The sequence below is a fragment of the Planococcus citri genome, chromosome 2 (genome assembly GCF_950023065.1).
Source record: "Planococcus citri chromosome 2, ihPlaCitr1.1, whole genome shotgun sequence".
Classification (NCBI taxonomy): domain Eukaryota; kingdom Metazoa; phylum Arthropoda; class Insecta; order Hemiptera; family Pseudococcidae; genus Planococcus; species Planococcus citri.
The window spans coordinates 70503050-70530737 of NC_088678.1; the positions used below are offsets into that span (position 1 = coordinate 70503050).

Consider the following 27688-nt stretch of genomic DNA (forward strand, 5'->3'; position numbering starts at 1 on the left):
TTATTCGAATTAAAACATTGCACTGAAGAGCACGAAAGCAAAAGTGTTGTAAGTATCTCGCCGAGAACATATGGACAAAATTAAAATAACCGGGTGTTTCCTTCGACGCCTGTGCAAAATTGTTTGCTTATACAACAGTAGGAACGTTCATCGCGGAAATATTTTCCATCTAAAAATAGTTAAGTAATTAAAGAGTTGAAGTTGAATTGAATTTTTTTTATCGTTTGATGGCCTAGGCGCGCACGAAAAATGTTTTAAAAAAATTGAAATTGATGATATATACTATATAATAGTGCATGTTTCTTTTCGATTTGACATGGAATTGCCCTATCAGCATTTGCCCTCACAAGGCTAATACTTTTTTTTAATGAATTTGCCCGAAAACATTGAAAATCTCACTAATTGAAGCACGTTTTTGAATCATGACAATAACAATTCGTTAGTTCGAATAACATATGTACGTTTGGGTTTACCGGAAAAAGTTTCCATTGACAATTTGCGATCAAAATTTTATCAATTATAACAAAAAATTACAAGTACATAATCAAAATACTTGAAAAGTTCATTGGATGCTAATTGCTAACGTAAGGCGTCGTTGTTTTTTGCGAATTCTAATTCAGATGGTTTTTTTATGGTTTTGCAAGGAGAATAACGAACAGAGAGTCATGAATTGATACCTCGAAGCATCATTGAGTTTGATGCATGTTTTGAATGTTGCTGCCCAAAGAATTTGAATGTCTTGCTGGAATTTTTAAAGCTTTTGAAATTGATGAAATATCATAGGGGGAGAAGTTCAAATCGACATGACAGCTCTAGATTTTTCCATTTTAGTGATCAAACGTCTACTTCGTGAAGCTTCTTATTTTCTTGCCAAAAAGTGGAGAATTACGTAGATTTAAAAAAGGACTTACCTGTAAGGAACATTCTAATCAAATCGCTAGTATGTTTTGTATTGAGAAGTCGATTACCTAATAATATAAATTGTGATGTTTTACAGAATATTGAGTTTGAAACATTGCTCATTTTGGAATTTGAGGATTCTCCAAAATTAGTCTGTGGATTTTGATTGTAGGATTTGAAGATGCTGTTGAAAACAAAGTCAAATTGATAGAAATTTTCTATATACAAAGTTTTATGACTTGAAAATCTTTTCAATTGCACATAATTTTCTTTTCGATTGTTCTATAGGACGTGTGTAGAAAATATTTAATGCTCTCTAAACCACAGCATTTCATTCTTTTTTTTTTTTTGACAAATTCGTCGTAAGGAAAAACTCGACGAAATTAGAATGAAACAGGGTTAATATGTCGCAGGAGTTTTCGGTTATGAAATTGAAATTTTGCGGTACACCTTTGCTGTCTGTAAAACGTAGAATTTACAAATTCAAAAACATTAGAATTTTGTTGGTAATGAAAAATGTCCAAAAATCCAAGTTTTTACTAGATTTTCCCCCGAATCTCAAAATTTGTTGATAAAATTTTATTCGAAGCTAACCCCCTCCCTCTCTCAAATGTCTGGCCCATGTGGAAATAGTAGGAGTTATCAAAAAAAGAAAATGAAAATTATGGTGAAATTTTTTCTTCACGAGTCATATTATAGAAAAATTGAGGAGAGAGTTGGAAAAATTTTCAGGATGATTACTTTTTAGATCACGATCACAAATTATAAAAATCCTCTTCCATCCTTCTTATTTGACTGAGGAGGTTCCTAAAATGGGGAGAACGTTTCTTCCAAGATTTTATTCCATTGCAGTGTAGTTACATCTGTGTTTATCGTTATGTTGACTTGATATGATCGGATTTTTTTCTGATTCGGTATTTGTTTGATTTTTATAAAACTATTCTGAACAGATCAGTAATTTCCAGGTATTCAAAAATTAATGTACAAATGATGGTACTACTTACAGGTTTTATCATTTATTGAAATGAACTAAGTACATATCAAAGTAATAGTAATAGACTACTTTAGCTTAGGTAAAAGTTCTTCAAAAAGTTTGTAATGTTGGCGTAGATTATTTTAAAATGTGAAAACTAATTTCATATGTAAGTACACAGTTAACAAGCTCTCAGGGTCTTAAATCTATAGGTAGGTACCTATATGATATTAAAAGAATTTATTTTGAAATGATTCCAAACTAATGCTTTTGTATTTCCAATATGTACCTACGCATCTATAATTTATAATTAGGTATGGGTTATGGGTGCTATACTTTTTTTAAAATCCCCTCGCACACCCCCGCCTCGCCCTCCCCCCTAAGAGAAAATAGGTAGGTATGCGTGAGAGTGATAGTGTGCAAGTGAGTAGATAATTTACATAGTGTGTACATACATATAAACAAACAATCAAAACATTTTTCTGGATTCCTCTACTTTTGGAGTCCTGTTTTAAATTACAATTTCATTTTCATTATCTACTTTATAAAATACATCGAAATACCTGACAAAAATACATGTTTTGTTAGAAAATTTTCCATTCAGTTACATACATATTATGAGAAGCTTGAAGACTTTGCTGGATACAATCAACACACTTTTCATTTCTAATCTGCCCAAAACATGATCTGAAGTATATTGACTCAAACAAATGTAAATTCTATTATTTCAAATTATAATCCCCCATCCGTCCAATGCTCTGCAAATGATTTACTTCATACCTTTTTAGCAGATACATATTGTTTAGATTGTTTTGTGGTCCCATTTCAATAACATTGCTCGCATTATGTGCTTCGAGATTGCGATTGTAGTGCTTCTCAAAATTATCTTCGTTTCGCTTTTCCAAGATTTTTTCAAGTTTGTGGAGCATATGAGTACGAAATTGAAGATTGTCATGATAAACGCTGCTATCGATGGATTGGTACAATATCTTTCCCACTTCTTTGTAATTTTTATGGATTATCTCATTTTCAAGCTTAGAAAACAGTGTCACCGGATCAAATTCCAAAGATTCCGGAGGTAAATTGTGTTCAGCTGGTATACCACTGAGTATTTCTTCGAATTCAGTTATAATATTGAGTACAGAAGCTTTAACCTCGGATAAATCCGGCGATTTCTCTTCGCTGTTGTAGAATTTTTGTTTTGTTATGCATCGAATTGCGAAATCAGCCAATACCAAGGATTCGTTAATATTTAAACCTTCAAGTTTGATGGCATCACCAGTATCTCCTGCAGATTTGGTCTGAATACCTGAAGGCTTTGAATCTCTGGACATAAATTCTAGACCACCTTTGACCAATCCATAATTCATTATGTTGGCAGCACCGAAGAGCTTCCATTGCCCGAAGAAATTTCTCAATAAATTGATAGCAGAGTTGAGAGGTGAATTCATTCTTACGCCAGAGCTTTTTGCAAAAGTAGCATGGTCTACCTCCAGGTGAATTGTTTCATTTGCTCCTTCATCTTTGAAAACAGAAGTGTCTTCAATTTCGTCAACAGCGTCCTGTGTTTGTGAACTCCTGATATTGTTTGCCTGGGCAATTTTTCTTGTTTGATCAGAGTGACTAATATCACGACGTCTTCTGGCGTAATATTTAGTAAACCCTGGCTGGGACACGCTCAACTCAAACTTTCTGTGAAATTCCATCAGACGAGATTCTCTCACACTATTGTGTCGATTTTCTTGCACATAACGTTTATACCCATCGATGGCGGTTTGTATACCTATGATTTTTTGTCTCTGTAATGGTTGTTGTATTTCTCTGGCGTTATAGCCATCCCTACCATGGTTACCCCCTGATGTTCGTCTGTCATCGTTAATGGTATTGAGCTTTGTTCTTCTATACGTCTTGAAACACAATGGTATCGATACTTCCAGACTGTTTCCAAATTTCCCCCCTGCAGCACCCTCACCTGCTCTACCATCTGAACCTTTGCTACCATTTTCCATCACTTTATGAATACCTACATCATCTGTATTCGGGGAATCAACAGAAACCATCGCAATATCACCCGGATTCCCTCCAATACCACCCGTTCCACCATCTCCGCCATCTCCTCCCCTTTGACCATCTCTACCAGCCAGAACAACCTTGGCTCGGCGATATTTAACATTTTCAGAACTCTTAATGGCGTGATTTCGGGATTTCGCCGAGCAGTTATCTACATAAACATCGTTGACAGCGTCATCGCCATTCCGACCAACTTTACCATCACCTCCATTCTGCCCCGGTCCTCCTCTACCACCCTTGACAGAAACAGTGAGACCTTGAATATTTCTGAATACTTCACCCATTCCTAAGAAATTTCCTCCTCGTCTTCCGAATAATCCTGGCTTTCCATCTGCGCCACGATCTCCTGGGTTGGCTCCATCAGGAGCTTTTGCCGGATCGTGAGCTGTTCCCGATAAGCCCTCGAGCATAATTCTGCGAACCCCTTGAACATCCCATACCGGGGCTATTATAGAAAATCGTTTTATTTCTCCATTTTTATCTACATTCGCATCGATGAATACCGTGTTCAAGGCGAATATATCCATGTATCTTAGCGGTGTTTTGCATTCTCTGTTTTGAATATTAGGTACATCTGAAAGTTTAACATACTGCCCTTTTATAACCAGTGTTTTGGAATCGCACGAAACTGATAAATTGCTTTTCAACGCCAAATTCAGCATCTTATTTACAAGTTCTAATTCATTTCTATTGATCGACATGTTTCGTATGTCTTCGAATTCGGATTCGTAATTTGGGTAACATTTTTTTACAACGGCCGGATCGAGTCTGAATTCAGAATCCTGTTTACCTAAATCTCTTGCGACACTTTCAGCAAACGCTGTGCACTGGTTGTTTGAGGTATCTCTCTGTATTTCATAATCTGATAATCTTTCGTGTAATTTATTCAAAAAATGGTAAAATAGTTTCCCCTTGTAGTGATAATCGATGGCTTCTTGTAATCCGTCAGCACATTTAAATTGAGTATTTATGGTATGGTCGCTGACATCGTGCAAAAATGTCAAATAGTCATTGTAATACTTCAATATTGATGTGTGTCTAGATGCTATTCCATTGATAAGTTCTTGTACACATTTTTCGACTTGATTTTGATTATTTGCATTCTCTTTTAATTTCCTCAATTCGTCGTATTTCTTGATTCTCGCCTCGTACTGTGTGGAAATATCGTTGAAGGGACCTTCTCTATGAGATATTTCTTTAGCAATTTCTCGAACACTTGCAGCAATACTTTGATTGATTCCATTTATTATATTGCCAATATCGATCAACGATTTCTTTGGTATGATGTAACCGAAATCAGTATCCATTTTGTCGATAAATTTCAGCTTTGCTAACATGGATTTGATTTTTGTTGTGTTTTCCTGCACAATAGGAATTTCATTCAGAATTCCTTTCTGATCTGGCGATCTAGAAATCGCAATTTTTGGATACGAGTTTCCATCTTGTTGCAATAATATATCGATAAGTTTTATTACATTGGCATTGTCCACGCCGTTGGTATTTTTCTGTTGCAAATCGGTTTTAGCTTTTTTGATGAATTCAGCTATTGTAGAGACGATGCTTTCGTCTGTTTTTTCAGGATATTGAACTTTTGTTGCAATCAGTGCAATGCCATCTTTGAATTTTTCAATGTTCTTGACGAATTTGGTCACATGAGAAAGGAGAGTAATGAAGTCATCTCTTGTTCCATCGTTACTCAACGAGGTGTGATTAATAAGAAGCAGTAATTTGACTCGTTTAACATTATCGACTGTTTTTTTGATGAAATACGTCGTGGTTATATCATTAGCTGCTCCTCTGGTATCTAGGAAACCCGGGAAGTCATAATATGCAGCGCCTGTACTGTTATCTTGTACTAATTCTGGATATACTGTATTGGATGTTATGAAGGATTTAGTGTCAGTTTCCTCGTTTGGATTGACAATGGCGTAGTCGAGACCTTCTTCGACTGATTTGAGAGTCGCTCCGTGGCCTGCAATTCTTCGAGTGAATACAGTTTTTCCAACGCCTGTGTTGCCCAATACTAATGTTGCAGATTCAACTTTGGGTTGATGGCATAATTTGGTTTCTCCTTCGGCCAAAAGTGTGAAAATTTCTTCCATAGATTCGTTGCTGATGTTCGTAGTAGGAAATGTGCTTGGGCAGTTTTGATTTTCCGGCATTTTTATTTTCTATTGCAGAGGTGTGAATTTATTCCAGTTGTGCAGAATGTTGGTTTTTCGAAGCTGGTATCCTGGAAAGAAAATTGAAACAGGAATCTTTAGTATTGATTGTGATGAATTCACTAATCGCTAATCTAAGGCGTGTGAAAGTTTTGTGTTGAAATAATGTTCCATGATTATCCTGAAGTTTTAGGACAATGTTAAGTGTTATGCTATTTTGCTAATTTTTTTCTCTGGAACTGGAAGAGTGTAAGATTAGCATGAAACTTTATGTTACTTCATGAAATTTAGCAAATATCAATGTCAGATGTTTCATTCTGTTTCATGTTCTGACTTGCGAGTGTTTACTTGTTTGTCATTTATGTGGGTACTTTTCTTTTGTAGAATTACTATTCAAATGAATTAGAATTGAAAAATGAATAATCGAAGCAAACTAATCCAAAAAATATTGTTTTTTGTTTCAGGTGAGTACAGTGTTCCTCCATAAGAGTTTTATTTATGTGAAATTCATGAGTAATATACTGGGTGAGTCGATTTATAGTACCTTACCTACTTATGGTTTAATGATCGATTCGACGAATCAGCAATTTTATGATCAATATGGCTTTGCTGCAACATGTGCTCAGCTCTGTATCAGCGTGATTTGGGGGGGGGGGTGGAATATTTTGATGGATAATTGTGGAATATACGTGCAATTTGAACCACGAAAATTGATGAAATTTCAACAAAATTTGTCGAAATCCGGAGGAAAGTGGGTAAAAAGTCTCCTCTCCAAAGAAAGTTTTAAATTATGGACATGTTTTTTGCTCAACCTGACTCAATATTCAGAGTTCCAAATTTGAAAAAAATCTGACAAAATGTCGGTAAGTATGTTATTTTTGGAATTTTGATAAGTGTACCTAATTTTAGTATGTAACTACGTACTTCATTGATTTTTCCCTCAAGTGTGGCGTAAAGTCAAAAAATCAATAAAATTTTTTTCTTGATTTTCTAAAAATTGCACATAATGTTGGAAAGTTAACAGGGGTTTTCCCTAAGTTTTCTTTTTCTCCAAGGTTTCAAAAGTTGACATCGCTGAAAGTCTATCGAATTTCTTTCCAAGTTTTAAAATTTTCAATGATCGTTTTTTTTATTTTATTTTTTTCAGACAAAATCTGACACTTGAAAAATCAATGAACTTTTCCCCCACGTTTTAATAAATGGTGACCGATTTTCTTTCAAATTTTCAAAAACCTGACATATATGTCAAAAATTCAAAAAAAAATTTCCAATTTTGAAAAAGTCAGAGTGATCCGGATCGACGTACGCAAATCTTTAAAAAAATCATCAATGTGGAATAAAATTTGGTGAAAATTACATAAAACATCATAAAAACTGTAAGATGATCGTGAAAACCATTGGAAAATTACCACGAAATTATGAAATTCCAGTAAAATCGAAGATTTCTTGAAACACCTCACGTAAAGTTGATGAAATATACATATATTTTTTTGTAAAATAGTGCAAAAATCAAAAATAATGTCAGCATGGTGATAATACCTTTTTTCTCAAGATGAATTCTTCCCCACCACCCCTTCGGCCTTCACTCCTCTCCCTTTTCACAAAAAAAAAAAAAAATACATGAATTGGAAAAAGCCATATCTAGTTGATAACACTTTTTTTTCACAATTCTCAATTTCTGCGTCGCAATTCCTCCAAATCACCTCTTTGTTTTCCTTGTGCAGAATCCTTAAAGATGAATTTTTTTTTAAAATTGAACAAAAGTGCTGAGCGTTTCTAAAATTTTCAATTTCAAATGTCAGAATTTTTCTCAAAAAAATGAGGGTTTGTTAAAATCTCTGCATTTGAGTCATTCCACGCCAATTCGATCAAGAAGGGGGGGGAGGAGTCGGCGATTTTTTCGAAATTTTTCTTGAGGAAAGAACTTTTGAAGGGATGACCAAGGGCGCGAATCGCAGTTCTCTAGCCCTTTTTTAAAGGCTGCCAGAGGGTGTCAAATTTTTCAGTGAACTTAAAATATTATCCATTTCAGCAGTGGATTAATCGATAACCGCGATACCCACCTAAATGGAACTTATTCCAATAGTAAGCTGAGTTTTGAAAGGCTTTTTGGTGATATCATAAAAATCGGTGTTGCCACTTTTTTTCGTACGAAAAATTAACTCGAAAAGTTTCAAAACGTAGTTTTCATATCGTTCCGACCCTCAAAAATTCTGAAAAAAATATATCATGGGCAACTTTTCATCCTGAACAACATATTAAAAAATTGGGGTGGCATTATTTCGTGAAGTCGATTTAAAAAAATTGAAAGTTTGCGAAACAATGTGATTTTTTGATTTAAAATCACCGATGAAAAAAAGTTTTGATTGTTAAAGTTAACCCATTTGACCCCTAATTTTTACATATCCGTTGAAAAAGTTGAAAAAAGCCCTTTCAATCAATAAAATGAACTCATCACAAAAAAATTAAAATTTGAAAAAATTCAATTTTCAATTTCTAACATCAAAAAAAGTTTGAATTTATTCACTGGTCTTATTTGTAACTTGTAAGTGAATTACCAAAACCGAAGGCTATATGAATCTATTGAGTATTGAATCAAATAAATTTATTGACATTATAAATGTATAAATACGAGTAATCCTAAACAGTGTACAAAACGATTCAAAATTTATGTCTTGAGTAATACATACTTTAAAAAAACATTTAGTTCGAAATTATTGTGGGGGGGGGGGGGGGGGATTTAAAATCAGTTGAAAGCATGACCGATGATTTTTTTTTCAAAACTTGATTTCAAAATTACTTTTTTTCAAATTGATCATTCAGTTCTAATTTATGTACTACAAAATATATACCATAATCTCAGAACCATCAATGGCAAAAACGTATTATTTTGAATTATTAGGCGCTATCTGTTCAATGATTTGCAGGTTGTTCATATAGAGCTGATACATTTCGAGATTGTTACATTCCATTTTTAAAACCATTGCTTTCATTATGTGAGTGTGATGTATAATTGCCATTTTTGGTGTAGTGAGCTTTTTTTTGTCTCTTCAGTACTTCATGAAGCTTACACAGCATGAGAGTCCGAAATTGGGGATTGTCTAAATAGACATTGTGGTCAATTGATTGGCACAGTATCTTTTCTACTTTTTGGTAATTTTGATTAATTACTTCTCTTTCAAGTTTAGAAATCAGTGTTACTGGATCGAATTCCAAAGATTCCGGAGGTAAATTGTACTCAGCTGATATACCACAGAGTATTTCTTCGAATGCAGTGATAATATTGAGCACAGAGGCTCTCACCTCTGATAAATCCATAGATTTCTCTTCACTATTGTAAAATTTCTGTTTCGTTATGCAACGAATTGCGAAGTTGGCCAATGCTAATGATTCGGTGATATTGAAATTCCCAAGTTTCATTACTTGGTTAGTATTTCCTTCAGTATTGGTGTAAACATCTGAAGGTTTTGAACCACTGAACATAAATTCGATGCTACTTTTAGCCAATCCATAATTCATTATATTGGCAAAGCTGAAGAGCTGCATTTGCCCGAAAAAATTGCTCACGAAGGTGATTGCCAAGTTGATAGGTGAATTGATTCTGATACCTGCATTTTTTGCAGGAGAAGGATGATCTACAATGGTTCCATTAATTTTATTTGCATCTAGAGCTTGTAAATTGGAGGTATTTTCAATTCCGTCAGCACTGTTTTCGTTTATCATTGTGATTGCCTTCAGCGTTCGTGAAATTCTGAAATGTTTTGCTCGAAGTACCACATCATTGTAATCGATGATTTGTGTTGGATCTGAACGATTTATATTACGACGTCTTCTACGATGGTTTTGCAAACGCGCATCATTCTCTAGCTTGCGAAGAAATTCTGTCAGGAATAATTCTCTCACGCTTTGTTCTAGGTTTTGCCTGGCATAATTTTTGAATTCATTCACGATGTCCCTGTGGTTTGAAATCTTTTCACTACCTTGGGGATATTTTCTTTCTTTCTCAATATAACCATCTCTACCACGATCACCTCCTGCAGCTCGATTGCTGATATAAATTGAATCTGTTGAGGTACTCTTAAAATCTGCAAATAACCACGGTTCGCCAACTCTGAGTTGATTTCCTTCTTTCCCTCCCGTGCCCCCTTTACCACCTACACCATCTGAACCGTCGCTTCCCTTCCCAGTCACTTTCTGTGCATCGTTTGCGTCCGATGATGCCAGTTTAACGAAATTAATCTCACCTGAATTTCCCCCGAGACCATGTGCTCCACCATCTCCACCATTTCCTCCTCTTGACCCAGGTTTACCTTCGAGAAAGATTGCGTAATGTCCACCCTTGGTGTACCATCTTAAGATTCTATGGTTTCTGGATTTCGGAGTACCTCTTCGGCTCAACCCGAAAGAAAAAAAGGAACCCAGAGCATCGAAAAAATCTTGATCTATATAGGTATCATCCGTAGCGTCAGCACCGTCATTGCCCCTCTCACCATCACCTCCGTTCTGACCCGGTCCTCCGTTACCACCTCTGACAGATATTGTAAGCCCTTGCAGGTACTTGAAAGTATCACCTACTCCAAAGAAATTTCCTGCTGGGCCTCCAGGTAATCCAGGCAAACCATCTGTGCCGCGAGCTCCCAAACCTTCTCCATCTCGTGCGGTTGCCGGATAGTGAGCCTTTGCAGATTCGCCATCCAGTGTAATTCGGCGAGGACCTTGAATATTCCAAACAGGAGCTACAATTGAGAGTTGCACAGCTGCTCCTCTTTCATCTAAATCTTCGTTTATGAATATCTCATTCAATGCGAAGATTTCTATCGATTTTGGCGTTCCTCTGCAATATGTGTTTTGAATGTTGGGCACATCTCCGATTTTAACATACTGACCTTTTATTACCAATTTGTTGGAATCACACGAACAAGATAGATTGCTTTTTAAAGTCATGCGCAGCACTTTACCTAAAGCTTCTAATTTCGGTTTATCAACTATAACACTTTTTATATCTTCGAATTCAGATTCGTAATTTGGGTAGCATTTTTTCAAAGCAACCGGATCGATTTTGAATTCAGAATTTTTTTTAGTCTCAATATGATTGATGACATGATCAGCAAATGAGATACATTGGCTATTGAGAGTATTGCTTTGTGTTTCATAGTCGGATAATTTTTCGTATAATTTATTCAGAAAATAATACCATTTTTTCGACCTATAGGAAAACTGGAGGACATCTTGCAAACCGTCTGCACATTTGAATTCGTTATTTATGGCGTGGTCGCTAACTTGGTGCAAAAATGACAGATAATCTCCAAATATGATCAATGTTTTCTGGTAATTCGAGTTGATATTCATTGAAACTGCACCTTTATCAACTTCTCGTACACATTTTTGGATTTCTTGTTGATTGTTCGCCCCTTGCTTTAATTTCTGTAATTCATCATATCTGGTACTTGCAAGACTGTACAATTTGGTGATATCGTAGATTTTATCTTCTTCAGAAAATAGATATTTTTGAATTTCTTTACTAATTTCTCGAGCACTGGCAGCAGCGTTTCGACTGATTTCATCCATAATATTGTCAATATCTATGAGAGATTTCTTCGGTATAATGTAACCAAAATCTGAATCATTTTTTTCGACGAATTTCATCTTTGAGAGCATGGTTTTTAGCTTCTTGGTGTTTTCATGCACTATTGGAATTTCACTCAAAAGCCCTTTCTGATCAGGTGATCGAGAAATTGTAATTTTTGGATACGTGTTTCCATCTTGTTGCAATAATATGTCGAGAAGTTTAATTACATTGGTGTAGTCCACATTGCTCTTACTGTTTTGCTGTAATTCGTTTTTAGCTTTTTTAATGAACGCAGCTATTGCAGAGACGATGTTTTCATCAGTTTTTTTCGGGTATCTAACTTTTGTTACGACGAGTGCTATGCCATCTTTGTATTTTTCGATATTTTTCACAAACTTTGTCACGTGCGATAGAAGCGTAATGAAATCGTCTCTAGTTCCTTGATTACTTAACGAGCTTTGATTAATAAGAAACAGCAATTTGACTTGTTTCACATTATCGACTATTTTTTTGATAAAGTAAGTTGTAGTTATATCATTAGCTGCTCCTCTGGTATCCAGGAACCCTGGTAAATCGTAATATATAGCTCCTGTACTGTTGTCTTTGATTTGTTCTGGAAATACAGTATCTGATGTAATGAAGGATTTATCGTCATTATCGGTGTTGTTGGTTTTTATGATCGCGTAGCCCAGACCATCTTCGATCGATCGCAGTGATGATCCGTACCCTGCAATTCTTCGAGTGAAAATGGTTTTTCCTACCCCTGTATTACCTAATATCAGGGTTGCCTCGTCAAGTTCGCGTAGGTTGCAGAATTTGGTTTCTCCTACGTTTAAAAGTTGGAAAAGCCCCTTAATAGCTTCGTTTTTTATATCAGGGATGGAGAATGCGTTCTGGCAGTTTTGGTTTTCCTGCATTTTATCTGTGTTTTCTTTTTCGGATGTGTGAATTTAGTTCGAGGATTGGTGCTGTGAAGCTCCTATCCTGAAAAAATAAAAATAAAAAAGGGAATTTTCAGTCGATTGTTCTCAAAATGATATTACAGGTCACAGTAATCAATTTTCTTTAAAGTGTTTAATTCATAGGGGCAATTTTTACGCGATTTTAATAGTTTTTTTTTTCAAAAACTTGCAAATTTTAAAATCTGCGGGAGACTCTAGAATTGCTTAAAATGCCAGCCAATCTATTAGACCAAATTTCAGCTTTTTATTTTCATGCTGTCGTGAATTACGAATCATTCATTATGAGAATGGTTCGAAATTCGCATTTTTGATTGGAAATAATATTATGTATTTATGATTTTTTGCATGAAATTGTTTTCCCACGTTGTATGAAAATTATTATTAACCATTTTTGTGTGTGAAATGTTACGATCAAAATGATGAGGAGTACTGTCTTGGAGATTTGGATTTTCAATCGTCTATATGCCATTGTTTTTCCAAGAAGAGATTTTTTTTTCAAAAGAAAAAAAATAATGAAATAAATGAAAATAAAAAAAATTTTGAACTTGTCCATTTTGATTTCTCTTATTTTACTTAGCCCAAAAATTCAAGTTCAGTCATTTGGGGGGGAGGGGATCTCCTTGTCTACCTTACCATCGACCCCAAGAAGCTTTTTTTTCGTCGAATTAGAAATCTACTTCTTTCAGACACAAGTCGATTCATCAGACGCTTATATGACTACAATTTCAAATGTACCCCTTACCCCCATCCCACCATCAACTCCTGCGTAAATTCTTTGTCAAATTTCAAATTTACGACCTTCGGACGATGTAAATCGATGTGTCATACCCTTACATGGCTCAAATTTCAAATTTACCTCTCAATAATCCCCAACCCTTTACCTAGCTGCAATTTTTTTTTTTGTCAAATTCGAAAATCGACGACTCTCAAAACATAATAATGCGAATAAATTGGTCTAATTGTTGATATGTGGATTCAAGCAATTGAATTTCACATGCTTTTTTTTTAGGGGGGGGGGGTCTCCTGGACCACTGTGCAACAGTTGCACCCTCTATCCCCACCACTTTTATGACATTTTTCGTGCCCTATGAAATCTGATAATATCTCTGGATAGGTGCACAAAAAATCTTGATGATGTTATGTTGGTGGTTCTCATTTACTTTATTTACATTTCTTTCGTTGACCTTGATGGTTAAAAAAAATACGAAAAACCTGTTTTTAAAATGAGCGTATTATTTTTTTGAATGTATTGCATATACTTCTGAACCCCGCCTCGGTCTTGTCTTATTCGTCAAAGGTATGTATTAAAAAAAATTCTGCTGTGGCTGCTCCTTGATTTTTTTCTATAAATTTTCAAAATTTTCGGTTCTTAAAAAATCTTTGCGACTACTTTTTGTGAAAATTTCGGAAATTTTGGATCAACCCCCTCTCTCCATCCCTCAGAAACAGGAAATCTCGAGTTTTGAGCACAGCTTGGGTGTGGGGTATGACTCAGAAAATTTTTCGGTGTAATTTTGCTGAAAAACAAACCTTTTGGATGAATTTTGTGCACTTTGATGAACGTGTAGAGGAAAATTGAATCGAATTCCTAATTTAAATTAGGAAACAACTCGAAAAAATGCTGAATGAAAGAAATCGGTATTTTTCTGGGAGGTTTCGTTCTCGGAACATTTTTAAAAAACTGCAAATCTAAATTTTTAAAGACAGGGAGGCGTCGGTCTTCAAGACATTTACAGATAACTGCAAATTTTGAAAGTCTTATTGTCCTTCGAAAATCCAAGATCTTCTTTATGCTATTAGATTACCTATTCCAAAAGTAATAGAAAGTTTTTTTTTCACATTTTCGGTGCAGCTGCAATTAAGTATATGAATGCATTTAATAAAAATTGGCATTTTCTTCAAATTTTTATACCTTATTATTATTATGCATAATTTTTTTAAATTTTCCAAATACTTGGTCACATTGGGGAAAAATTTTCGCAACTTTTTCAAAATTCTATAATACCTAGCACAAATAATTGAGCATTTGCATTGAAAAAATTGAAGAATTTGTTTCATATATATTATGTACGAGTATACATGAGGGGGGGGGGCTGCGTATCAACAATTTGATTTGTCTTGGGTCATTTAAGAATGGAGAAAAGTTCGAAAAAACGTAAAAAATTTCGTCACTGGAACACTTATTTTGTTTTTCTTTTTGAGGGAAAATTGTATTTCTTGTAGAAATATTACATCATTTGAAAATAGAAGTAAAGAAGTATTCAAAAGAGAAGATTATCTGAAAAAATTACTACTTTTTGGCGCAAAAAAATTTTATTTACGGTGGTATTATCCATTTATTTTTATCATGTTAAATTTTTTCAAACTACTCGACGAGAATAATATGTACCTACACTAGAATTTTCTAATCTAATTTTTTCATAATTATATTTTAAAAAACGTACGCTACATACCTGATGAACATGAATAAGCAGATATCAATTGATAATCACAGGTTAGCCTGTATTTTTTCACTTTTTAGACCTTATTTGAATTTTATCGGTTCTTGATTTACGTTTCTACTAACGCGGTAAATTTTATCCCAAAAACTGCCGAATCGAACTCACGAGCTTTCGTATTGTAACTAAGGATGCTGTTAACACGTCTGATTGCTCGAATAAAAACACCGTCGTTTTAAATAATACGAAAGCAAAAGTGTTTTTTTTTTTTATCAACACATCGCGTCAAAACAACAAAATAACCGACCGGGTCGTAGGTTCAACTTCTTTGCGAAATTTTTTGCTCTTAGTGAGTCAGCCTTGATCTGCAATTATCTAATAACGCGAAAGATTCCACCGATTGAGGCATATTTTCGGAAGTAATTATACGTGTAGGTTATTGAAAATAACAGTAAACATTCAGCGCCGAAATACTCGTATTTCCACGTAAGATTAATTAAAGGGTTTTAATTTGACCGTATCATCGTTTTTCAATAGAAAATTAAGTGAGTACATATGTATTTGTGTACCTATCGTTTTTCTATGATTCATCTGGCTGTTCGGTTCGCTCATTACTACGAGCAAAAAATTCATTAAGTGAGCATCCCTCAGGCTTAGGCTGACTTATGTTCTTATTTTTATCTACGAATAGTTACCTACTTTGAAATCGAAGTACCTAAAATTCGAAGTATTTTTTAGTTGTGCATTCAGGCATGTCGATCTTGTGATTTTTTCAATTTTGGGAAAGTAAGGTAAGGGTTTTAATGGTGTTCTAATGAGCTCATATGGATGTGCCGAAAAATCTCAGTCCTCCAATCCTCATAAGGGCATATGATACCTGGCTTCAAAATATTAAAAAATTCCATTTTTGATACTTTCCAGTTTTTTTTTTCAATTTTTTCAATCAAAGTTTGTTGAAAATGAGTAAAATTCACCCTTCAATGCTGAGAAAAGAAAAAAATACACGTAAGTATAATTAATTTATTTTTACCTCAAATTTCATTTGAAAAATTGAAAAAAATTAAAATTATAAAAGTAACGTAAATTGCTTAGTAGGGGGGGTGATAAAATTGTGCAGGAAGTATTTATTTTGAATTAATTACCATTAATCGATAATTTTTTCGTTACCTATATTTAGAACAATTTTTTCGGAATTTCACCTGATTCAATTTGAAATTCATAAAAATCAGTACATACTACTGTAGCTATTTCAACTTCTACTGTTTCTTTTTCGACATTTTGAAAAAATGGAGGTATGTTTTATAGGTACTCACTTTCTTGTATTTCAACTTTGCTTTTAGTTGAAGAGGCTGCATTATCATTTATCGAACTGTACCACTCTGCACTGAGCTCGCATATTCTCTGGACTGTTAATTTCTTTGACAGTGGTATTATATATTCATCATATCATTAGAGTATGTCTATCTCTTGGTTGAGAATTTCACCTCACTGAGCTCCGTCGTCTTCTCTTGGGCCTCATCCTTCATTTTTTTTTACCAAAATAAAAGGGATGCTACGTCTCTGATCACCATGATTGATTGATGTTGCTAAACGGAGTTGATTGCTAGACTGCCCATCTTGTTCTTATCACATTGAGATTTACTTCTGTCCGAAGTCATCGTATCATACGGTATTGAATCCTTTTGAAATTTCGATTGTATGTCCACTAGACTTGATCCACGACTCTCAGGCAGGAAAATATACACAATTATGTACAACATGATCGAATGTGCCGCCAGTACAATGTATAAGTAATAAAGCTCTAAATACTTGTCGATAGTTAGGTATATTTGGTACGAAATTATGGTGGAAATTGCCTGGCTTATGATACTGAGTGATCCTCCGAATCCTTTGACAGCTTGAGGGAAAAGCTCGGTCCGGATTATACTATTACTCGGCTGCACGGTACCATTGAAAAAAAGCAAATATAGAACATTTCCCATCAGGAATAACCAATTATAAATGCTATCGTTGCTTTTGATGTAAAAGTAACTCATTATGGCGGAAAATGTGTTCGATATGGTTATAGAAATGGCTCCAAATAGGAACAAGGTCCGGCGAGAGAATTTTTCAACGTAAAAATTGGTGATTATATTGATGAGGAGTATGATAATTTGCATGATTAAAGGGTAGTATTTTTTCGATATAAAATCATTCGATGAGTATATGGTGGTGACGTAGGTGGTGAGTAAATTTCTTCCTGTACCAGCTGTAAAGAACTTAATCAAAATGCATATTAGTAACGGTTGCCAGGTACTTTTCAGTTTAAGAAATTTCCACCAGTCTAATTGATTTTGGCGAGCTTTCTCGTCTTCGATGTATTTTCTCAAGCTTTCAAATTCTGAATTTGTTTCGTCCTCGGAGCATCCTTGTCTGAGATCTGATAGATGTTTCCTCGCCTGGGTTAATTTCGATTCGCTGATCAGGAAACTGGGTGTTTCTGATGCGATGGCCATTGAAAGGAGGGCGATGAAAGAGAAAAAAGTTACAGTCCAGTTGATGATGTTGTATGAGGAGAAAATTACGCCGAAGATGGGTGGTAATAGGGCCCCTAGTGCTAGAAAGAAAAGGTATAAGGTGCTGAGCTGGCCACGAATGATAGGTGATGCTGTTTCGCCTATGATGATTAGGCAGCCTTCTTGCGTGAGTGCTTGACTCAGTCCCAGAGTGAATCTGAAAACATGAATGATACAGTATTTGTAATAATTAAGATGTTGTGTGTACGAAAATTGATAAAAAAAAAAACTGAAAAAGTATGCTATAAAGAACATCATGAGGCTAAATTTCAGACGCTAAAACTCATTCTTCGACTTTAGGCAAATTTTTAAACATTCAAGTGAGATCAATTTTCACGCAAAAAAATGAAAATTGGATGTAGAACGGTGAAGGACCTTCCATGCGTGATTTTAGATTTCTAGTTCTGGAATAATTGGCCAGTCCAACTGGCAAAAAGTGCTCTATGAATAAAATTTGTCTGAAATTTTTGCAGTCTCGCCAAAAATTCAATTGAAATCTGGTAGATATGGGTCTGAAGTGCCAGTAAAAGTGCATTTTGGATTTTCATGGCTGCATAATAGGAGGTTGAAGCGTAAAAAAACTTCTCAATTTTCAAAATGGCTGAGAGGAAAATATTTTTTCTACAGATTAGACACTCTTTCATTCCAATAATGAACTGTTGTAGAATTGAGAATTATTCGAAAATTACCTTGAAATGTATCAAAACAGGATTAAAATTCCGCTAGAAAATTTGAATAATTCAACTGGAATGATTTTTGAGCATTTAAAAAAAGTTTTGAGCCCAAAATTGGTTCAGGATTGTCAAGATTTTAATAGGAGTGATGTCATGCAACCTATCAAAATGGGTTAATACTTCGCAGAAAAATCAAAAATTTCTGTCGAATTTTTTTTTTTTCGTTTTTGAAAAATCACATCTAGAAATATGGTCGATTCTTGGAAATAATCTCAACTCTGCAGTAAAAGTTGGGATGGAAATTTTTGATTTTTTGCTGAAATTATAACCCATTTTGATAGATTACACAGCAATTTTTTCAAAAGCCCGAAAACCACTACCCAATTTTTTACTTGAAATTCTTTAAAAATTGCTCAAAAAACGTTTTGTCAGTATATTTCAATTTTCCGATCTTAATCCAATTTTGAGCTCAACATTTTTCAAAATTGTTCAAAAATAATTTTTGTTGAAATATTTAAATTTCTCGCGAACGTTTATTGAAATTTGTTGTGAATCCTATTTTCATCTTCCCAAATTAATTGGAGGAGTTTTCGTGCCGTTCTGAAGCCTCCAGCGCATTTTCGAATCCTCAATTTCGTAAAAATTTTCCATGAAGGGGGTAAAAATGAAGTTCGGCTTCTGTTTGCATGGACTAATCAATCTTTATGATCTTTTTAATCGATTTAGAAACAAATTTTGAAAATGTTTTTTCAATTTCTCTAGCAATTTTTTTTAGGGAGGAAGAATTGAAAAAGATGTCGTTCACATAACATTTTAAATCTGAGTTTTACTTACTGTCCAACGTAGTTTACAGCTGGCATTGCCCATAACGATATTCCCATCCAAGAAAAAAAATTCAAGAGCGCGACACCGATGGTGACCTTCTTCCTGCCATATTTATCTACGATCATTCCTCCAGGGATTGCGAATACAAGTTTTCCAAGCTGGCTAAATGATGCGATCAAATTACATTCCGAGCATTCGACTGGCTCTTCTTCGCCGCCGCTTAGGAAATATATAGCGGTTGGAAGCCAGCCTATGGCACATCCCATCATCAATGCGTTCATATTTACTGGAAAAATGGGTAATTTTGTGAAATTGGTAACATAACCCAAAGAGGACGGGCTAGTACTGGGACATCCCCCCTCCCGCTCCCAAAAAAAGATTTATTTAACAAACTCGCTGTGGACAAATGGTTACCTTTTTTTGATGTATCAAATTCGTTTTGAATGCACTTGAGATAAATTTACTCCCTCTCGCCCTTCCCCCTCCCCCTCCAAAATTTTTCATGACTTCAAATTTGAACATGAAAGCATTTTTAAATGATTTACCTACCATGAATTTGAGAAGTAGGTACCTATCTCTGATAAAATCATTGAAAATTTCGCTCTAATAATTAGGTATCTACCTAAATTATGGTTCAATTAAACTGTCGAAATGCATAAATCTATACACATTTTGTGGCTTAAAAATACGAACAAACCTGGAATTAACGTTATTAATTGTCTTCTGACTGCTTGTTTGGGAACTTGTTCCATTTTAGTGCCTTCCGCTACGAACACGTGTATTCGTTCATTACGAAATTCGGTTGTGAAATTTTTTAGTGCTGTTCGTACTCGTATGTTCGCTGAAAAGTTGGGTGTGCATAATAATTTTATTACTCGAGCATTTAAAATATATTTTTTATGTGTGGAGGTACCTAACAATTATACGCGACGAATTTCAACACTGTTTGCGTCATTTACTGAATCGTCACATTCATACCTATGTTTTAAAATTACGAGGCTCTGAACTTGACAGTTATTCGATATCGTGTGTTTTATTAAAATGCACATGTTTGAACTTGGTCAACTCGAGACCTCTTTGAAGTGAAAATGCGTAGTAGGTACATTTCGTGGAGGATGATGTCATGTTTAAAAAAATTCCATTTTTGAAAAACGATAATTACGTTTTCTTCAATTATTTTGATTGATTACCAATTAGGTATTTAAAAATTAAGAGAAGATTTTTTTTTATTTGGGAGAATGGTGTTTTTTTGCTCTAGCCCTGGCTTCAACGTAGGCTGTTGTCGTCAAAGTCCGAACAAATTTTTCCTGTTCCATTGAGAGGTTAAAAATGTACAAATTGCTTACTTTTGGTCGGGCAATTTTGATCGTATTTTTAAAAATGTTCTCTTTCTCAAATACATAGTTAATTAATTACCTATATTATACGCTTTTCACAAAAGTCACCCCACTCGCGGCTCGTTTCGAAACTACTCGTATACGTGCGTCAATTTCGAGTATTTATGGAATGAGGTATGCCATTACTTATGTATTATGAATGAGTCTAGCAATAAACGTACACCTACCTATCAGTTATTCGCTACCATTCGTTTTATTTCAAAATTTCACGTGGAGTGATAATGTCCATAGATATATCTCAAAGAAGCTAATGTTTGGAAAATTACGTTTAAAAAATGTTTCCAGACTCGTGGATGGAAAATTTAAAAAATTATTATTCTTGACTCGTGTGAGTTGTTATCCTCACTTTATTGCTTGGGTCACAAACCTCACACCATTTTGATAAGAGGTATGTATTCATTGTTTATTCCTTCGTTGAATGATATGCTAGAAACATTCTGAACTTCTGACTCGAATGAATTTCGATATTACAACGCCTCACCTCTCCCCTCCCCTTTTCTTTCCTCCCAAAAACACACACAAACATATTATAAAATAAAATTGCTGTTAAGATTTTTTTTTCTTCAAAAAGTCGTTTTTTGAATAATGCTATAATTTTTTTGGAAGTGCGATTTGCTTTTGTGACGAAAAATGATGTTTGAAATGTACTCTTTCATTTACGTTTTAATTAAACCATCATTTTGCATAAACGTGCAATTTATTATAATTTTATCACATAACAATATAAACGTAAACTAAACGTAGTATGAGTAGAATAGGAATCGAACGAATCGAATATTAGATACTAGCGCGATCTACATATGAGAGGCGTTTCGCGATATGGGTCCTTGTGGTGATTCGATGTTTTTTTTTTTATTGGCGATTCCGACTTACTTTTTCACGAAAAATCGAATGGTGCAATCAGATTTTGCCTATCTCATCAACTTCTCGTTTAAAAATTACTTGAACATGAATACTCAAAAACTCACATTTTTGGGAAATCGAAAAACAAAGTTTTTGTTTGTTTTTAATTTTTTTTTTTTTAAAAAAAAAGATCGATGGAAAAATTATTTTATTGTTGTTACCTACGTAAAATTTCATGGCAAATCCGAATTTCTCGGTATTTTTTTGCGGGGTAGTCTGTAACGTTGTGTAAATCTGCCTTTTCACCACAAGGTCCCTTTTCTAAATCACAGATATCAGGCGATGATGAACGAATTTCGTCAAAATTTCCCATCCAACCTCTGCGCAAGACAACACTGCACCCAAAAATCAAAAAAAAAAAAAAAAATCGAAAAAATCGAAGCAATTTGATGTTTTCTCTCTCCTGAAAAAATCGAAATATCACCACAAGGGCCCTTATCGCAAAACCCCTCTCATATCGCACCTCGGGAGTTATAAGGTCACATCTCAAAAAAGTGAAATTTTACAGGAGAGTGATTTTCTTTTTTTTAAAAACTTGATTCATTATTTTCATCAACTTATAATCAATTGTGAGGAATGAATATCATGTCATTTTGAAGATTGGGTATCCTACCTTCATTTAGCATAAGAATATTTTGAAAAATAAACTCTTAAAGAGGAAATATTTCAATGTTTGGAAAACATTTTGAGTTATAACCTTTCATAAAAAGTGATCTGGAGGCGGAAATAAGCGTCCAAAAAAAATTTCATGATAACAAAGTTGTAGAGAATTAAATTTCCAATCGACATAATGTCGTTAGTTTTTTTCTAGAATGCTTAGTTTTTGAGTTTTTCTCAAAAAACTAAAATTTCATGATATGTGCAAATTCATTTTTCTGTAAAGTGATCAATTTAAAAAAAATTTCCATTTGGTACAAACCAATAAAAAATGCACTCCTTGTGACTATTTCTAACTGACAAACATTCAAAACAATCAAAACTATTTGTTAACACTTTGTATGTAAGAAATTTGCTCAAAAAAGGTGGAGTTTTTTGAGATGTGACCTTATAACTCCAAACAACTTGCAATGTTGTAGAAATTTTGAGTTAGGCCCTTTGCATTTTTTACATGATCTAAGCAGCATACCCGACTCAAAGTGTTATTTTTGGTTGCAGGGGGTCATGCAAACCCCAAAAATGCAAAAACATCAAAATCGATTTTTTTTGAGATGTGACCTTATTACTCCCGAGGTGCGATATATGATCGAGCAATATATCAACTTCCCCCTTCTATGAAGAATAACGCAAGGGGCGTTTTGTGACCCGTTGAGGTCTAATTGGAGTAACCGGTATATTCGGATGATTGACCGGTTCTGGAGTTTTATTAGGCAGTTCCGGTTCTGGATTATCCGGCACTGCATCAGGATCACATTGCGGCACTTCGATGATATGAAATTCGTCTTCGGATGCCAATGAATTTGGCTGCAAAGAACAAGAAGCTGGCCGCATTTGGTTTACATGGCGTTTATGCACACTACCGCCACCACGAATTTGGTACGTTACGTTACCAAGCTGTTTGATAACAATTCCAGTCATCCATCATTTTGGACCAGAATATAACCGGAAATGGACCTTTTGCCCAACTTTGAAAGAACGAGCAGTTTTGTGCTTCTCCGGCACAACTTTCTTTACAGGAAAGACGAGCGATAATTTTGATTGAATTGGTCGCCCAAACATCATTTCTCCAGGCGATTTGCCGGAAACGACATTAATCAAACGACGATACGATAATAAAACTCAATTTAACCGCTCTTGGAATGAGCCAATGGTGTCAGACTTGAGGCCATTCGTAACAATCTGTACGAACTTTTCAGCTTGGCCATTGCTGCTAGGATTGTACGGCGGAGATGTCATATGCTTAATACCGCGACTCAAGAAGAATTGATCGAATTCCATAGACACAAACTGTGGTGCGTTATCAGATACTCAGATTATCGGTAGACCAAATCTCAAAAAACAATCGTCTAAACATTCTAGTAGCTTTGGCGCGCTGATCGAATTTAACACATAGCATTCCACCCAACGTGAATACGAGTCGACGATAATAAAAAGCTGGCGACCTTCGATTTGCCCGCAGTTGAAATGAATACGTTGCCATGGTCCATCCGTAGGTACCCACGGATGCGGCGCAATGCGGGGTGGGTTTCGGGAGTTATCGGAACAATCTTTACACGAAGCGATTAAATTCTGGATGTCCTTATCGATACCTGGCCAATAAACGTAACTTCTTGCCAGCTGACGACATTTTACAATTCCTAAATGTCCAAGGTGCAATTCATCCAATATTTGCTTACAAAGGGGAGGCGGAATATATACACGTTCGCCTCGGAAAACGCAACCTTTGTGCAAAGAATATTCTTGAATATTGCGAACATTACGAACTGGCTCCTCACTGATGAGCTGTGAATATAACGATGATATGGTCGCATCTTTCTTCGTTTCAGATGCAATTTGGGTTCCAGTTACAGGTAACATTTGTAATTGGAGCTGATGAATATGAGTAGGAACCTCAATTTGCTTCGGATTTCCCATGGTAACCGGAAAACGTGATGGAAAATCAGCATTACTATGAGCTTTCGTATTACGATACTTGATAGTATAATTGAATCCTTGTAGGAACAAAGCGTAATGTAACAATCTAGTCGCATACAAAGATGGTTTACTAGCAGTCGCATTGAAAATCAATTGTAATGGTTGACAGTCAGCTAATAATTCAAACTTGCGTCCATATAAGTAATTGAAGAATTTCTTTACTCCCCAATATATACCGAGACTTTCACGATCAATTTGGCTATATCGAGCCTCAGTTGGAGTCAATTTTCGGGAGGCAAAGGCAATTGGTCTTTCTCCTTGCTCATCCACATGACTGAGAACCGCTCCTAAAGCATACAATGACGCATCGGTTGCTAAAACGAGTTTCTTCTTCGGATCGAAATGACACAAAACTCTATCGGAGGCTATTTCAGATTTAATTTTCTGAAACGCATCGTTGCATTCCTTCGTCCAAACGAAATTCTTTTGTGAATTGCTCAACGGCTGAAATAAATCGCTACAATTCGGAATGAATTTTGAGTAATATCCGACTAAACCAGCAAACGATTTTAATTCTTCGGCATTTTCCGGTCTTTTCACTTTCAAAATTGCGTCTACCTTTTCCGAAGTCTTGTGCAATCCATCTTTATGTGCAATCCATCTTTATCTACAACGTAGCCAAGGTAATTTAGCTGGTGTGATAAAAGTACACATTTACTCTTTCTCAGACGAAGGTTGTACTTTCTGCAGGCATCGAAAAATTGATGCAAACGATTCAAATGTTCTTCAGGGGTTTTTGATGATATCTTGACGTCATCTTAGAAAACTTTGGTACCAGGTATACCTTTAACCCATTGGTCCATATTTCCCTGAAAGTCTACTGGCACGTTAGTGTAACCTTGGGCTGATCGATTCACAAGGAACACACCTTTTTGAGTATTTACCGCCATAATTTCAGCCGCTGCCTTCGAATTCTTCAAATGGTTATACGCTTCATAAATATCGAATTTGGAAAATAACGTACAGCCACTGAAGTCCAATAAAATTTCCTCGACATTTGGAATCGGATAAATTTTCTGAACGCAGCAACGATTAACAGATACATTATAGTCTCCAACCAACCTAATCGAACCGTTACTTTTGAGAACAGGTACTACTGGCGTTGCCCACTTGGATGTAGTAGTTGGCGTATATATTCCAGTCGCAACAAGACGATCAATTTCATCATTCACTTTTGACTGAAGAGCGTAAGGAACTAGTCTAGCTTTACAGAACACAGGTACTGCATTCGGCTGGAGGGGTACATCGATTAAAACACCAGGTACTTCACCAACTTGCTCGACAAATATATCGGAATATTCCTCCATCTGCTTTTCAATTTGCTGGAGCAACTTCGAATCGTCGGTGGTAGTCATTTGTTGAATTTTCCCAGTAACGTGACTACGAATATCGATATTAAATGGTATCAGCCAATCACGACCCATTATAGTAGCATAATTACCATCAACAATACGTAAACGCTGATCCGATGTTACATTTTTAAATCGAACTTTCACTGGCACGATACCCACGAGCTCAATTATACCGTGATCATACGGTTCGAAAACACGATTAGCTGGTTGTAATTTCGCATCGAGACCAAATTTTCGACAATTATCGAGAGACATAAAAGAAAAATCAGAGCCACAGTTGGCTTCAAATTTTACGTTAACCGACGAATTTATCACCACATTGATAAAAATTTTGGGAAGTGGCTTTTCACTATCACTTTCTGCACTACACGACAAAACAGCAGATACTTTATTAATATCAACGACCGACATTGATGCGCACACATTTTTTACAGACGATTTTTTCTTACGAGCAAACGCAGCTGCGCGAATTGCAGCGTGATCTTTACCGCACACCGAAGATAAATGCCCGACTTTATTACACGTATTACATATACTATTAGCGAATCGACACACCGTTGCATGATGATTTTTACAGCCACACCGAAAGCACACGTTGATATTACTTTTATCGGATTCAGGATGCTTGTTTTGATTTGGTGGGGTTTGATTCGGCTGTTTCCACGGAGGTTTATATTTCTTCTTGGAAACCTGATCGTTAATTTTATTCACCTGAGACTGCGATTCGGACTTTATTTCAGCAGACGTACTTGGCGAATTTTCATGAATAGCATCATAACTGCTTGTAGCTAACTCGAACGTTTTAGCCAATTCAGTTGCTTTCGTTAAGGTAAGACCAGAAACACCTAATAGTTGCTTCTGTAAACGCGAGTCGTAAATTCCCGCTGTAATTTGGCCACAAATTTCTTCATCTAGACGTGTGCCAAAATCGCAACCTGCTGCTATCTCTTTTAGCGCGGCATGATAAGAAGCAAAGTTTTCGTTAGCGTGTTGTAAACAACGGCGAAATTCAACTTGACTCACTTCCTTTAACGATTTAGGATCATAATATCCAGTCAGATGTTTGATAAGATCGTCAAACGTTTCTTCTTTAGGTAGCTTCGGAAAAGTAAGGCGTTTGAGAGCGGCATATGGCTCAGGACCCATACTGGCGATTAAAAATCTCACCTTAGCATCAGCTGCTACATCATAACTTTCAAGATGCATACTGAACCTTTCACTCCAGGACGTAAAATCTTCTTCTTTCGAGTTGAATTTCTCAAAAGGTGGAGGTTTCTGTTTGACCGCGGTCATGATGTTGCACAATTCTCTAACTTCACTAATACTTTAACGAGAATAACGAGATGATAACATTGCACTACGTACTACAAAAACGATAATAAAAACGATAAAATCATCCTCGTCGCCACTGAAATGTACTCTTTCATTTACATTTTAATTAAACCATCATTTTGCATAAACGTGCAATTTATTATAATTTTATCACATAACAATATAAACGTAAACTAAACGAACTAAACGTAGTATGAGTAGAATAGGAATCGAACAAATCGAATATTAGATACTAGCGTGATCTACATAATATGATCGAGCGATATATCAATGTTATCATCGAATAGTACCAGTAATAGATGAACAAAATGAACTTAAGTGTTTAAAAATTAGATGCTTACCTATACGTGTAGGTACTTAGAACCATAGAACAGCTGATGTCTGGAGAAAAACTGCAACATAAGATGGGTCAACTATATGTGTACTTGATCAGCTATTCAGTTGAACCAAATTAATTTTTAAAATGTAGGCTAGGATACAAAGGTTCAACATAATTTCAACCAAGCCGCACGAACCAACTCGAGCAAGTAAACTTTACTAGCGATTAGCTCTAATAAATATCGAGTAAATTGATGAATCGTTATCTACCTTGTATAATTGTCGGGCGATAATTGCTCATTTAGATTTTCTGACTGCTAAACACCTATATCGAATATTTATTTGTTTAGAAGTGTGATGATTTTTTTTTAATGATCAAAAAAAAAAGTAAAAGTAAAATGAAAAAGTTGTCGAGTTCATTGATAGGTGATTAAAAATTACTTTCAGGGCTATTAAGACTTTTTTAAATGATTGTAACGAGAATTACGAGCGCGAGTGTAGTAATTTTGAATAAAAACACGTTGTGATTTCAATTTTCAATCGTGTATTTTCTCATAATTTACATAATGGGTGGCCAACTGGCCATGCCCTATCTGCAGTTTACCACTAGTTAAATATTTTTTAATA

At 35.3% G+C, this 27688-nt stretch overlaps 3 protein-coding genes across 5 annotated transcripts; all 3 read right to left on the reverse strand.

Annotated features, from left to right (window-relative positions):
- Positions 1-2465: 2465 nt before the first annotated feature.
- LOC135837489 (uncharacterized) lies at positions 2466-15295 on the reverse strand. Of its 2 annotated transcripts, none has more exons than XM_065352782.1 (2): positions 15090-15295; positions 2466-6176 (listed from the first exon to the last, which is right to left on the reverse strand). In XM_065352782.1, the coding sequence occupies exon 2, from the start codon at positions 6103-6105 to the stop codon at positions 2596-2598; it is 3510 nt and encodes a 1169-aa protein (XP_065208854.1). In that variant the 5' UTR covers positions 6106-6176; positions 15090-15295; the 3' UTR covers positions 2466-2595. The 2 variants fall into 2 exon arrangements, with proteins under 2 accessions (XP_065208854.1, XP_065208853.1); XM_065352781.1 differs by having other exon boundaries at positions 6104-12658.
- Positions 15296-16086: 791 nt separating this feature from the next.
- Positions 16087-27293, reverse strand: LOC135837490 (uncharacterized). 2 transcript variants are annotated; one of them, XM_065352784.1, is made up of 4 exons: positions 27085-27293; positions 19826-19969; positions 19138-19414; positions 16087-17786 (listed from the first exon to the last, which is right to left on the reverse strand). In XM_065352784.1, exons 2-4 carry the CDS (start codon positions 19878-19880, stop codon positions 16661-16663), a joined length of 1458 nt encoding a protein of 485 aa, XP_065208856.1. In that variant the 5' UTR covers positions 19881-19969; positions 27085-27293; the 3' UTR covers positions 16087-16660. The 2 variants fall into 2 exon arrangements, with proteins under 2 accessions (XP_065208856.1, XP_065208857.1); XM_065352785.1 differs by lacking the exon at positions 19826-19969.
- Positions 23394-26704, reverse strand: LOC135834144 (uncharacterized protein K02A2.6-like). Its single transcript, XM_065347984.1, has 2 exons — positions 24844-26704; positions 23394-24643 (listed from the first exon to the last, which is right to left on the reverse strand). The coding sequence occupies exons 1-2, from the start codon at positions 26702-26704 to the stop codon at positions 23394-23396; spliced, it is 3111 nt and encodes a 1036-aa protein (XP_065204056.1).
- Positions 27294-27688: the final 395 nt, after the last annotated feature.